Source organism: Colobus angolensis, unplaced genomic scaffold (assembly GCF_000951035.1).
Source record: "Colobus angolensis palliatus isolate OR3802 unplaced genomic scaffold, Cang.pa_1.0 Scaffold1, whole genome shotgun sequence".
In the NCBI taxonomy this organism is placed as follows: domain Eukaryota; kingdom Metazoa; phylum Chordata; class Mammalia; order Primates; family Cercopithecidae; genus Colobus; species Colobus angolensis.
Genome location: NW_012110918.1, coordinates 209081 through 224460, shown reverse-complemented (window position 1 = coordinate 224460; position 15380 = coordinate 209081). Strand labels below are relative to the sequence as shown.

The 15380-nt window shown below is 37.9% G+C and overlaps 1 protein-coding gene across 1 annotated transcript in view; it reads left to right on the top strand.

Annotated features, from left to right (window-relative positions):
• SMURF2 (SMAD specific E3 ubiquitin protein ligase 2) overlaps positions 1-15380 on the top strand; it is a gene marked incomplete at its 5' end in the record, with an annotated part of 58495 nt that overhangs the window by 1476 nt on the left and 41639 nt on the right. Inside the window, 4 exons of the mRNA XM_011929771.1 lie at positions 4030-4163; positions 7037-7102; positions 11905-11989; positions 14540-14623. Of these exons, the coding sequence (XP_011785161.1) occupies positions 4030-4163; positions 7037-7102; positions 11905-11989; positions 14540-14623 (369 nt within the window). The remainder of the gene's footprint in view (positions 1-4029; positions 4164-7036; positions 7103-11904; positions 11990-14539; positions 14624-15380) is intronic.

Here is a 15380-nt window from a genome sequence, read left to right as displayed (position 1 = left end):
TTTTTTTTTTTTTTTTAGGTAATTTTTTGTAGAGATGGAGTCTTGCTATATTGCCTAGTCTGGTCTTGAATTCCTGGACTCAAGAGATTCTCCCTCCTTGGCCTCCCAAAGTATTTGGGTTGCAGGCATTGGCTGCAATGCCCAGCCCAGTGGTTCAGCTTTTAAAATTGGTATTCATCATCCCCATTCTCATGCCACTCACAAGCCCCTCCTTTTTTTAGTCTTCCAATATATTGTATGAACCTTTTTGGTTAAACCATTGTTCCATGTTTACATTATTATGATTATGTAAATATCCATAGTTGAGTCACATGGGTACAAGAATTATATTTTCTTTCTTGACAGCTTTTGTTTTTTTCTGAAGTTAGCAGCTACTTTCCCCTTTTGTTTAGTTTTCTATTTATCTCCTAGCTAGAAATGTGAAATTATATGTCATGATTCTCAAACTCTCCTACAGAACTAAAGATCTTTTCTCCATATATTCAGTTCTGTCAGTATTCCATTGGCTTTCTTTCTTCTTGGAGATACCTCTCCTGGGAGTCTTTGTTCTCTTTCTTTTTTTTTTTCTTCTTTTTTTTTTTTTTTTTTTTGAGACGAAGTTTCACCTCTGTCGCCCGAGCTGGAGTGCAGTGGCCGGATCTCAGCTCACTGCAAGCTCCACCTCCCGGGTTTACGCCATTCTCCTGCCTCAGCCTCCGGAGTAGCTGGGACCACAGGCGCCCGCCACCTCGCCCGGTTAGTTTTTTTTGTATTTTTAGTAGAGACGGGGTTTCACCGTGTTAGCCAGGATGGTCTCGATCTCCTGACCTCGTGATCCGCCCGTCTCGGCCTCCCAAAGTGCTGGGATTACAGGCTTGAGCCACCGCGCCCGGCCAGTTCTCTTTCTTCAGTCTGGTGTGATGGTTCTCTAAGACCTGCTGTGCAGTTGTCCTGGGACTTGCCTGGCAATTTCCTTTGTCTCTTCTAGGTTTAGTGACTTCTTTTTTTTGTTTGTTTGTTTACTCTCCTGTTGTGGTGAACTTTATCTTCCATTGTCATTTTGAGAAATAATACAAAGATGGGAAGAAAGTTGAGATCTTAGCAGAAGATACATTTTGACTTCTTATCTTTTGATATGGTTTGAGTATAGGCTTCTAGGTGAAATATCACTTTACCTCCAAATGTTGAATACATTGCTCCATTATCTTCTAGGTTTAGATCTGTACTGTTGAGTAGAAATGTAATGTAAGGCACAAATGGGAGCTCATCTATAATTTCAAATTTCCTAGCATCCACATTAAGATAAGTAAAAAGAAACAGATGACATTAAGCCGATAAACTGGGCGTGGTGGCTTGCACCTATAATCCAGCTACAACATAATGAGACCCTGTTTCTTAAAATGAAGCATAATAATTTATTTAATTCAATATATCAAAAATACTTTCAACATGTCAGTATAAAAATATTGAGCTACTTACATATATGTATATATACATATTTACTATGTCTTTAAAAAATCAGCAGTTTTCTCATTTTAAGAAAAAAAATCAGTGGTTTCTTTGGCTGCTTGCCTCAGTGTGGACTAGCCACGTTTGAAGTACTCAAGGGTCCCATGTGGTTGGTGGGTACCGTTTTGGACAGTGTAGGTTCAGAGTATTGCTGATGGCATCCTGATTTTGATCTGTCTTGACTGTTGTTTTCCACTGGAAGTTTCTTTATTCCTCTGTCACCTGTTATTTTCTTTAAAAAAAATTGTAGCCACCCTAGTGGGTGTGAAGTTGTATCCGGTCATGGTTTTGAGGTGCATTTCTGTCATGACTGATGATGTTGAACATCTTTTCATGTGCTTATTAGGGTTTATCTTACAATTAATATTAATTGGCTACCAGAGGCTTCTCTCATGATTGTTTCTAAAGTCATTTTGCAAAACCCTTGCCTTTAATTGGCTAACTATACAAACAAAAGTCTAATAATTAAATTTTAGCCCAAAATTCTGAGTATATATTTTGGTCTGTATGGTAACATTATATTCACCTATAGAGGCGTCCCTCTCCCCCTCTCAACAAAACATCCTGAAACTTGTTTATAAATCATGTATTTGTTAGTAAGTCAAAATTTTAATAGAAGCTAATAGAGCCTTCTATTTAACTTTCAATTGTAAAAGGATTTACTGTTTATGTTGCCATGTATGTTGTATTACATGAGGTTTCATTAAAGTGAGAGCATGTACTTCTCAGTGTATAAGAAAAGGTAATATTTCAGATTCATTTCTGGCCCAGGAATATTTGGACAGAATGTTTGTGACATGCACCCTTAAGTAATACAATATATTTCATAATTTTTAGTAATTCAGAGTTAGGCTGTCTTCCAGAAGGTCTATAATTAGAAATTTCTTATTATGGTTTAATGTAGAATTTACCAACCTTTTCAAATCATGGTGCACATAAAAAATATGGCACATTGGACTACACAGATGAAGTTGCTTAAGCCAGTGATGCGTTGCCCTGAGGACTGAGGTAATCAATATATGTATTTCAGCATACCTGTAAACCAGGCTTACTAGTTGGACAACTGGTTAACTGGTTTAATGTAACTTTTTTTTTTTTTTTCCTTTTTTTGAGACGGAGTTTCGCTCTTGTTGCCTGGGCTGGAGTGCAATGGCGCGATCTCGGCTCACCGCAACCTCTGCCTCCCGGGTTCAAGTGACTCTCCTGCCTCAGCCTCCCGAGTGGCTGGGATTACAGGTGCATGCCACCATGCCCGGCTAAGTTTTTTGTATTCTTAGTAGAGACAAGGTTTCTCCATGTTGGTCAGGCTGGTCTCGAACTCCCAGCCTCAGGTGATCTGCCTGCCCCGGCCTCCCAAAGTGCTGGAATTACAGGCGTGAGCCACCGCGCCCGGCCTAATGTAACTTTTAAAAAAAATGTTTAGTTTGGGTAATTCAGCTACTTAGTACTTGATTCTGGCTCTGGAATTACATGCCAGTAGATACATGCCAAGACAGATCTGGTAGGTGTATTTGAAAATTGGTACATGCATACTGAAAAATATTTTAGTTCAAATTTTTTCATTTGCAAGTAACAGAGACCAAATTCAAATTGGCTTAATTTTTTAAAAGGGAATGTACTGATTTGCGTAATTAAAAGCCCAGGGGTGGGCATTTTTTAGGCACAGCTGGATCCCGGGGCTCAAGTGTACCTTCCATGTCACTTATTTAAAAACTTTAGTCCTTATTTAAATGGTTTAGGCTTTTCTCTATACTAGGTGAATTTTTCTGATATTGCTAATTTATTGAATAATACTTTAAGATCAAGGTTGCTGGACCAAAAATTTGACCTCTTATTGTCATTGAAATAGAGCTAGGATTCTACTGACATGTTATTATCTTTTTGCATGGGTTGATGCCATGTTAACAATTGGCTGTGGTAGAGCTTTTACATACTTGCAGGTGTATGCACAGGAAAGTACAGTAACGCTTTTCCCTGCTCTGCTTGTCTGCAGACAGTGAAGTGAAATCTGCAAGAGTCCTGCTCGCTCAAGGCCTGCATACAGGAAAGAAGCAGGGGAAAAGCGTTACAAACAGCTTTTGTTCTACAGCATTTTAAAATATAACAGGTAGGTCAGATTTTTGGTCTGTCAGCCTTGACACTATCGCTTGAAAAGTAGGTCATGTCATTGAAATGTATTTAAAATGTGACTGTGATAAAAGTTTTTAATATTCTTTTTCTTGGAAAGAAATTATTTAATAAACTCCCTTAGTGTTATTAGACATTAGCTACTAAAATAGCCTTCTTACTGACTAGAATTATAGCCCAGCTTGAGAGTGGCAGATGTGATAAAAATATACTAAAATTTTTTTTTAGATTTTACTTTCAAGATTATTAGAAATTTAAATTCAATCCTGTGGATTAACTCAAGATGTATTTTGCATAATCCAGCCAGACTCTGAAGTGTGTATGTAACTTTAGAGTATAAAAAGAACAAAAGAAAAATTTTACGCCAACTGCCTGTAACTACCAAGTTACTCATGCAGTTGTTTTGTTTTTTAGGTATATTGGAAAGTCTGATTCAGTTACGATCAGTGTATGGAATCACAAGAAGATCCATAAGAAACAAGGTGCTGGATTTCTCGGTTGTGTTCGTCTTCTTTCCAATGCCATCAACCGCCTCAAAGACACTGGTTGTGAGTAGATACGAGTGCTTTTCAAATTAAAAAATATATATATGTGTATGTGTATATGTATGTGTGCATATACGTATATACATGCACTGTATATGTATTCTCAAATATATATTTAAAAATATATATATTTGAGTATGTTGGTAGGGCTTCAAACACAACTTCTTGTGTACGTCTGAAACATTGGTAAAAATTCCTGATCTAGGCCAGGCGCGGTGGCTCAAGCCTGTAATCCCAGCACTTTGGGAGGCCGAGATGGGCGGATCACGAGGTCAGGAGATTGAGACCATCCTGGCTAACACAGTGAAACCCCGTCTCTACTAAAAAATACAAAAAACTAGCCAGGCAAGGTGGCGGGCGCCTGTAGTCCCAGCTACTTGGGAGGCTGAGGCAGGAGAATGGCATAAACCCGGGAGGCGGAGCTTGCAGTGAGCTGAGATCTGGCCACTGCACCCCAGCCTGGGCGACAGAGCAAGACTCCATCTCAAAAAAAATAAATAAAAAATAAAAAAATTCCTGATCTAAATTTATTTTGTAGACTTAAAAAAAAAATGAGACTGGGCGTGCAGTGGCTCACACCTGTAATCCCAGCACTTTGGGAGGCCGAGGCAGGCAGATCACAAGGTCAGGAGATCGAGGCCATTCTGGCGAATATGGTGAAACCCCGTCTCTACTAAAAATACAAAAAATTAGCCGGGCATGGTGGTGTGCGCCTGTAGTTCCAGCTACTTGTGAGGCTGAGGCAGGAGGATGGCATGAATCCAGGAGGCGGAGCTTGCAGTGAGCCGAGATCGCACCACTGCACTCTAGCCTGGGTGACAGAGCAAAACTCTGTCTCAAAAAAAAAAAAAAAAAGTGTTTTAAATATGTGAAACTTACAGCCAAATCAGAGCTGATGCTTCATTTCCAGCTAATTTATTAAGAAATGATTGATATCCAGAATGACAGAAAGAAAGATGTCAGGATGTATATGCCTTTTAAAATTTCTAGTACCCTTTTCTGGTTTTGGTGGATTTGTGGATGAAATGTTTTTATTGAGGTGATTGGAGTGTTTAAGCTGACAGTTAAAGGGCAATTACAAAAGGGTAAGAACTGCTGTGACAAAATTAAAAGTTAAAGATTAAACGTTATTTTGAGTGTACGACAGCTGTATTAATGACTTAACTGTAGCTCAGTTTATCACCAGCCTGGGGATTTAGAAGATTAGACCAAGATCAAGACATTAGAAGTGGTTTTCATAATGGATTTATAAGTTGACTTAGCATAACCAGGTGAATCTTTTGGATGGATCTTTCCTTTGGAACATAAATGAGAATTCATTTTTCAACAGGTTTTTTTTGTGTGTTTGTTTCTATAGAATTCTTTTTTATATAATGTAAAAAAATACTGTTAGTCATTGTCATGGGATTTTAGCCCAGATGCATGTGCTAAACAAACTCACATAAGACCTAAGGAAACTAATAAAAAACAGAGTAAATTTAGCATTGAATGTTAAATATATTAAGAGATTGTCTCTTTTAATGTAGTATGATACCACAGCATAGGTATCTGTTGACCTTGTGAAAAAGAAAAAGGCAGAAAATTGAGCTAGAAATTCTTAGTCCAAGGTATTTAAAGGCATCTAAGAAATTCTTATATTTCTGGGCTGACAGAGTAACAACAGTAGGGAAAAGACATTGGGATTGGAAAAAATGAATTGCATATAAAAATGAACTGTTTTTTTACTCAGCAAACTGAAAAGTTATAGATCAAATGTCTGACGTTATCCCATGTTCAATTTACCCAACTTTTATTGAACACCTAATGTGCTACTCTTCTAAACCCTGGCTGTATAAAGGAGAAAAAGGCATGAATCCTGTCCTCTGAGAAGCAAGGACAAAGGCCTGCTGGCAAAGGGAGCATGCTGCATTGGAAGGACTGAATAGGAGAGGAGGAGTTGCTCTGCCGAATCCACTATATAGCCAACTTAGTAGCACCCATTTATTTTGCAAAGAGAAAAGTGTCTGTATATTTGGTTGGATAACTAGGGACTGTAGTTTAGGGGCATGGATTTTTCTTTGTGTTTTTGTGACTGTTTCCTTGTATTAATTTGACTTTTTGATGTGCAGTAATATTGAATTTATCAAATATTTATTGAGCACCTACCTGATGCAATGTTCTGCCAGATAGGAGTGGAAAATGCAAAGACTAAGATATGGTCTCCTCCTTTTATCAGTTCACAGATAAGTAGACAGTGGCATACAGTTGTAAAAGCATTCAGCTGTAAATGCAGTAATCAAAGTAAAACCAGCATCCTTTAAGTGACCTTGTTCCTTACTGTAACTTTCAGGGTCAGGCCAGTGTTATATCTCGTTTACAGATGAGGCATCTGAGAGAATCAATGAGTTACTCCTAAATGAATGACAGAACTGATGCAAACCCAGATTTTACAGTTTATTCTTGGCTTCTTCTTAATACTTTTTTGTGTCCATGTCATTTGAAATGGTTAGTTAAAAAATGATAATGACAACTAACATTTGTTGGCCACTTATGTTCCAGGCACTATGCTGAGAGTTTTGCATAATTATCTGATTTAATCCTCAAAAAATATGAAGATTGTCATATTGTCATATTTGAGAAAACCAAGGCTCAGGGATAAATTCCTTAAGACCAACAACTATTAAGACTCAGACTAAAGTGGTCTAAAAGTTTTGGAGAGAAAGTGACTGCATGTTGGCAATGTAATACATCAGTGTTTCATGGTTTTTGAAATCTGAACTCTTTAAATGATAGGTTTGATTTCTAATGGATTGTGGAAATTTATTGTCACTCTATAGATGTTAGAATCTCTGATATCAACTAATTTTTTCACTGCTTTCTTTGTTGACTTCAAATAGATCAGAGGTTGGATTTATGCAAACTTGGGCCAAATGACAATGATACAGTTAGAGGACAGATAGTAGGTAAGTGTGGAATTTAAAGTTACATGAATTTTGGTTTCATTCAAACTGACCTTAAAATGTAAAATACCTTTTAAATCAAAGCATAATAACTGTATCTTCATTGTGTGGGCCTGAATTAAATGAGCCAGGTAAAATGTTACAGTGAATCTAGGATCCAGGTTAACTTAATTTAAAAAACTTACTGTAAAAAAAAAAAAGTTTTGTGAAGAACCGTTGATCCTTTAGGAAATAATTCTTTCAAAGTATCCTAATATAGTAGAGCACTAAGTTCAGACTTTATAGATATTATTAAAGTTTACTGAAAATAATTCTCAAACTAGTTTTTTTAGTAAGAAGAGAACATTCTATTGAACTTGTTTTAATGTTTAATGCTTTACAGCTTTAAAATCTATGCTAATTGAAAAAAAAACAATGATTGATGGTAGTATAGCACTGGAAAAAGGGAGAAATTGTTACCTTACTCATGAGGTACTTAGTAGTCTTACATGGTATTTAGGGTGTCTTGAATTGACCTGGAGGGAAGGGCTTGATACAAAATTTGCTGAGACCTTTCTTCAGAATTGATATTTGCTCAAGATGCATAGTATGGAAGGACACTGTTCATCTTAGAGGCTTCTTAAATTAAAGAAGAAAAATGTGGCCAGGTGCAGTGGCTCACACCTGTAATCCCAGCACTTTGGGAGGCTGAGGCAGGTGGATCACCTGAGGTCAGGAGTTCAAGACCAGCCTGGCAAACATGGTGAAGCCCTATCTGTACTAAAAATACAAAAAATTAGCCGGGCATGGTGGCCGGTGCCTGTAATCCCAGCTACTCGGGAGACTGAGGCAGGAGAATCGCTTGAACCCGGGAGGCAGAGGTTTCAATGAGCCAAGATCACACCATTGCACTCCAGCTGGGTGACGAGAGCAAGACCCTGTCTTAAAAAAAAGAAAAGAAAAGAAAAATCCAATAGGAATGTCACACTTCATGATAGAGCAGAACTTAAAATAAGATTATTTTGTTATGAACCCATCAGAGAGGTTTTAGTTACTGAAGGCACTTGAAGGTACTTCATTTTACAAGGCAGTGAATTGGGTTCATAGTTAGAGAACCACCAGAGTAGCCACATAGCAAAGCCCTATTGTGGTTATCTCAGGGAAGTATCTACACCAGTGCACGCCACCATTTTTGGCACCAGGAACTGGTTTCATGGAATACAGTTTTTCCATAGACCAGGCTGGGGGTGGGGGTGATTTCAGGATGATTCAAGTGCATTACATTTTTTGTGCACTTTATTATTATTACATTGTAATACATAATGAACTAATTCTACAACTCACCATCATGTAGAATCAGTGGGAGCCCTGAGCTTGTTTTCCTGCAACTAGGTGGTTCCATCTGTGGGTGATGGGAGACAGTGACAGATCATCAGGCATTAGAGTCTCATAAGGAGTGGGCCTTGTGTATGTGGTTCACAATAGGGTTTGTGCTCCTATGAGAATCTGATGTCGCCACTGATCTGACAGGAGGCAGAGCTCGGGGTAATGCTCACTCACGCGCTACTCACTCCTGCTGTGCAGCCTGGTTCCTAACAGACCCTGGACCAATACCCCACCCATACATGGCTTGGGTGTTGGGAATTCCTGATCTGCACTACAGCATTATTGATAATTCCTGTCATTCTTAGATTGAGAAGGGAGCAAAAAAAAAAATCTCAAAAATAAATTCAGTCATACAGTACTTTCACATAAAAGTGTTTCTTCTGTATTTGATTTGTTATGTTATATAATGCACGTCAACTACTGTCTAGTAGTAACAAAATAGTTTTACTAGGTGTGAATTTCCGTTTATATAAATAGCAGATTTTGTTAGACATTAGAAATATACCTACTGGAGTACACCACATAAAAAACAAATGTTTTACGCTTAAATACGTGTATGCGTGTATATATGTATTTATTTAAAGCTCTTGTGTGAATCTGGTGTTCATAATAGGACCATTAGTAAAGAGAGAGGCAGGCTGGACTTAGACGTTATGATTCTTTTTTTTTTTTTTTTTTTTTTTTTTGAGACTGAGTCTTGCTCTGTCGCCTGGGCTGGAGTGCAGTGGCCGGATCGCAGCTCACTGCAAGCTCCGCCTCCCGGGTTCATGCCATTCTCCTGCCTCAGCCTCCCAAGTAGCTGGGACTACAGGCGCCCGCCACCTCGCCCGGCTAGATTTTTTTGTATTTTTTAGTAGAGACAGGGTTTCACCATGTTAGCCAGGATGGTCTCGATCTCCTGACCTTGTGATCCGCCCATCTCGGCCTCCCAAAGTGCTGGGATTACAGGCTTGAGCCACCGCGCCCGGCCTAACATTATGATTCTTTAGTTCTGTCATTCAAAAACAGAATGAGTTCCAGTTCTTTCAGAATTAGCCCTCTAACAAATAATTGTAAGCAGGTATATATACTTTTTGGAAAATGGAGAAAAGGGCACTAGAAGACTAACTTTAAAAATTGTATTCCTGGGTCGGGCACGGTGGCTCATGCCAGTAATCCCAGCACTTTGGGAGGCCAAGGTGGGCGCATCATAAGGTCAGGAGTTCGAAATCAGCCTGGCCAGCATGGTGAAACCCCATCTCTACTAAAAAAAATACAAAAATTAGCTGGGCATGGTGGCGTGAGCCAAGATCTCACCACTGCACTCCAGCCTGGGCAACAGAGCGAGACTCCATCTCAAAAAAAAAGAAAAAAAAAAAACTGTATTCCCCTCTAGTATTTTTATATACATAAATATGTATATAAAACGTATATATTTATGTCTTTAATTCCAGTGAACATTAAATTTTTACTTTGCTTTCTTTCACTTAACGGTAATCATTTCTAGTATTTATAATCTTTGTAATTAATGATTTTTAAAGGATGAAATATATAGATATATCACAACTTAATTAAAATTTATTTTTTTGCTATTATAACATTGAAACTTGCAAACATTTTTGTACACTTTGCTTTATTTTTTTTTAGAAAAGAATCTCCCAAATTTAGATAATTGATTCAAGGAGTGCAAACTTTTTTCCTTGTTTAAAACTGTTATGCCCCAGCTACATTGGGAGGCTGAGGTGGGAGGATTGTTTGAGCGTGGAAAGTCTAATGAATCATTATTGTTATCACTTGAATGTATATCTTTTTTATTTTTATTTTTTAATGAGATAATACTGAATTTTTAAAAACCGGTTTAAATTTATCATAAACATCTTTTTTTTTTGGACCATAAACACATTTCTATAGCATTGTTACTTTTTTTTTTTTTCCTACTTTGCATTAAGACTTGCAAAATCTGTAGCATTTTTAATGTTGTATGATAGTCCATGGTGGGTATGTAATTCATTTAACCAGTTAATAGCTGTACTATTAACATAGCATTCTGGAGATGTAAGTTGAAGCCCATGAAACTCTTTAGCTTTAAATCTTACTATTATTCTAAACAACGCTAATGAGAAAATACATTGTTTCTACTGTGATTGTATTTTGGTAAGCATTTCACTTATTTTATCTATTTAAAAACTGATTGATATAGTTGTCTAGTACAGTTTTCATATAATGTTTTGTTTACATTTGCCAAGTAGGTGTTCATAGTGTTCTCTCCTCTAAATGGGACTTAGTATCAAGGAGCCCTGTGTTGCACTGATCTTTCAAAATGTTCACAGAGCTGGAAGATTTCAGAATTTTGAGACCCTTCTTTGAATGAAGGGTCCTTAGATGTAATACTTGTTGTGCTCACTGATTATTTAAAAAGTTGGATTATAGTCAAGTTTGACCGTACTGCCTTCTGTCTTTTGGGAGAGTTACCAGAATTAGAATTAAACAGTACTGGAGAAGCACAGAAGGACTTCAGGGGTATTATTTAACCTAACTTTTTCATTATTCAGATGGGGATTATCTAAACCTTAAGTATATTAAGTGTTTTGTTCTAGGTTACAGTGCTAAACTGGTTACTAGAGCCTGCTCTAGAATTCACAGCTCTTGCTTCTTTGTTTTTTGTGATGGTTTTATACTACACTGGATAATGGTGTCCTGTTCAAACTCATGGAATCCAAGGATTGCTCTCTTGCTGGAATACCAGGATGGCCCTCTTGCTAGAATACAGTGTATTTTTTTTTTTTTTTTTTTGAAACGGAGTCTCACTCTGTCGCCAGACTAGAGTGCAGTGGTGCAATCATGGCTCACTGCAACCTCTGCCTCCCAGGTTCGTGATTCCCCTGCCTCAGCCTCCCCAGCAGCTGGGACTACAGGTGTGCACACCATACCCATAGTTCCTCACCTGGCTAATTTTTTGTATTTTAGTAGAAACGGGGTTTCACCATGTTTGCCAGGTTGGTCTCGATCTCCTGACCTCATGATCCACCTGCAAAGTGCTGGGATTACAGGTGTAAGCCACTGTGCCCAGCCCAGCATATTTTTTAGATGGTCAGATGATCAAGTATTAAAGTCAAATTAATGTGGACTTTTCAAACTCATTTGTACATGAATATACCCTTAATATGTTATGCCTCTTCTTAAGTACAGCAGTGACTCTGCTATGCACCGTTACTATGGTGAAAAAGGAATTAGGCTTCTTTCATGAACATGTTAAAGTGTAGAAAACCTTAGAATTCTAATATTACTCCTAAAGGGAAAAATCTATGGGAAAAGAAATAATAAATTTTAGTAGAAACCAAAGAATTCATTCTAAAGTATTAAAATAAGCTAAGCCAGATGTCTTCTAAAGATAGAAATTTTTGATTATAATAGGTCTTTCTAGTTGTACGAATCTTAGTAATATTTCTGTCATTTAATAGTAAGTCTTCAGTCCAGAGACCGAATAGGCACAGGAGGACAAGTTGTGGACTGCAGTCGTTTATTTGATAATGATTTACCAGACGGGTAAGCTAACATCACTGAAATCATTAGAGAAATATATAGATAATATTCTTAAAAGAATATAAATAAGTTGGTGTTTATTTTATATTAAATGGTGTTTATTGTATATTGAATGTAGATTTTCCTTGTAATGGTAAAATTAATGGAAGATCTTGTCACAACAAATTTATAAAATAAGCTGTAAATTAGATGTGTTAAATTTGGTTATTAAGAGTTTTGACTAGGAGACAAATGAAATTTCTTGACAAATATAAGTCGCTTGTAAATATCTAGTTAAAAAAAGTTGCTTGATTAAATTATTCAAAACAGGCCATGCAAGTGCTAAATTAGAAACATTGCTGTATTTAAGAGGGATGGGATGGATAATTTGTGTGATAGTAATTAAAACAACATAGTAACATTTATTTGAGCATGTATATGTCAGATACTGTTACAAGCGCTTTATGTACATATCATTTAATTCTCATAGCATCTTGGAAGGTAGTATATAGCCATGCTTCTGAAATCAGACCACCTGAATTCTAGTCCTTACTCTTCTGTGTACTGGCTTTATGACCTTACTTTATTTAACTTTCATGCGCTTTGGTTTATATTTATTTACAAAAGAGTATGAGTGATAATAGCATACTCCATAAAATGTTGAGAGGATTAAATGAAATAATTCAGGTAAAGCACTTTAGCACAGTGTCTTGCATAAAATAAGTGCTTAGTAAATAATTAGCTACTATTATTTCTATTGCTATTACTGTTGTTACCCTCAAAAACTAAGAGTTAGAGAAGTTAAGTAATTTGTTTAAGGCCACATATAGTAAGTGGCAGAGCCAAAACACACAAACCTGTCTTGATTCTAAAGTCATGATTTTTATCATTGGTCTCTTTAATACTAGTTCTGACTCTTTTCTGATTTTATTTTTAACATTCAAAGTATTTTTAATTAACTTCAATGAGATATAACTTACATATAATAAATTGCATCCATTTAAGTATATAAATGGTTAAATTTTAACTCCAATTATGTTTTATACAAAATTTTATACCCAGGTTACGGTATTTGCTCATTTTTTAAACTGTTTAAAATCACTATACTTAACTGTTCATAGATCACTTTAGCTTCCAGGTATGTCTGTTAGCTCTTTTGTAGATATGAGGTAGATTATGATATTTTTGAAAAGGAAATTTAGGATGAAATAACTAATCAATATTGAGAGAGTACCAGCAGTCATAAGGCTTGTTGTTCTAAACTTGCCCTACATTAATGTACTATAATTGTAATCAGGGGGGGAAAATACCCTAGCATCTCTTCATTTTCTGTCTTTTAGAGCCCTTCAACCTCTGCCAATATCTTTGTAGAAATATTAGGATTATCACATTTCTGTAGTCATTTGGCTCTTTTTCATTAAATGAATTATGATAAAGAGTTGATAGAAAGTAGCAGTCTTGGCCTGGCATGGTGGCTCACACCTGTAATCCCAGCACTTTGGGGGGCTGAGGGGGGAGGATCACGAGGTCAAGAGATCGAGACCATCCTGGCCAACATGGTGAAACCTCATCTCTGCTAAAAATACAGAAAGTAGCCAGGTGTGGTGGTGTGCACCTGTAGTCCCAGCTACTCAGGAGGCTGAGGCAGGAGAATTGCTTGAACCCGGGAGGCGGAGGTTGCAGTGAGCTGAGATCACACCACTGCATTCCAGCCAGGCGAAGGAGCAAGACTCCGTCTCAAAAAAAAAAAAAAAAAAAAAAGCTGTTTTGATTTTTTTTTTTTTTTTTTTTTTGAGAAGGAGTTTCACTTTTGTCACCCTGCCTGGAGTGCAGTGGCACCATCTTAGCTCACTACAACCTCTGCCTCCCTGGTTCAAGCAATTCTCCTGCCTCAGCCTCCCTAGTAGCTGGGATTACAGGCGCGCGCCACCACGCCCAGCTAATTTTTGTATTTTTAGTAGAGACGGGGTTTCACCATGTTGGCCAGGCTGGTTTGGAACTCCTAACCTCAGGTGATCCGCCTACCTTGGTCTCCCAAAACGCTAGCCTCCCAAAATGCTGGAATTACAGGCATGAGGCACCATGCCAGCCAACAGTCTTAACTGTTAAAAAATTAGTTTGAGTAGGCTAAATGCTTTGAAAAGCTTTTGGCCAGGCGCTTTGACTCACGCCTGTAATCCCAGCACTTTGGGAGGCCAGGCAGGTGGATCACGAAGTCAAGAGACCTCGTGATTTTATGACTAAATATATTTTTAGTATAGCCATTGTCCATATTCTGGAGTAATTAGTATGAATTTAATTGTGCATTGTTGTCATTAAAAATTCTCAGAGTTTGGCTGATGGAAAATATTTGATACACCTCAACATAAATACTTTAGAAGCTTCAGAATCCCATAAAATATATTAGGTAGTTCTAAAATAAGTTGAAAAAATTCTGTATTCTGTGAATTGATACTTCAGGTTGGCATTCCTGATTTGTAACAGCAGATATCTTACTGGCTTGCTTGTTGCACTGAAAACATTCTGTGTCCAAGTTTCCTATTAATGCCTTATCACTCAATATTTTTACTTAAGCTGGGAAGAAAGGAGAACTGCCTCTGGAAGAATCCAGTATCTAAACCATATAACAAGAACTACACAATGGGAGCGCCCAACACGGTAAGTACATACAAATATCTTCCCATAGTCTATGCTGGCCACCCTCCTGAAGTCCTTTTCTATTTATCTGTCAGCTTTACTAGATTTCTTTTTCTTGGTTTACGCTGTTGTAGATCAGTACATCTTACAACAGGTGCCATTGTTATTTTTTTAAAGTGATCTTCAACAGTTTGTTTGACAGGTCATGCTGTCATTGTAGCTCCAGAGCCTGCGGTGGTACTCAATAAATATTTATTGAATGAGGCCGGGTGTGGTGGCTCAAGCCTGTAATCCCTGCACTTTGGGAGGCTGAGGCGTGCAGATCACTTGAGTTCAGGAATTTGAGACCTGCTCAAGAGGGGGAAAAACAGGCAAAACAAAACATTGCACAAGATGGCAAATTTTGTTCTCACTTAAAAGTGTGGGTACCCCTTCAAGAGATGGAGCGTCAGTGGCCACTCAGGGAAGGAGAGGGGTCCCGGAAAGGAGGAAGCCGTGCGAAATCCAGGAACCTCCAAGGGCCAGCTGCGGGAGACCGCAAGGGGGACGCTCTCTACCAAAAAAATTAGCCGGGCATGGCCGGGTGCGGTGGCTCACACCTGTAATCCCAGCAATTTGGGAGGCCAAGGTGGGCAGATCTTGAGGTCAGGAGATTGAGACCATCCTGGCCAACATGGTGAAACCCCATCTCTACTAAAAAAAAAAAAAATACAAAAAAATTAGCCAGGCATGGTGGTGGGCGCCTGTTGTCCCAGCTACTTGGGAGGCTGAGACAGGA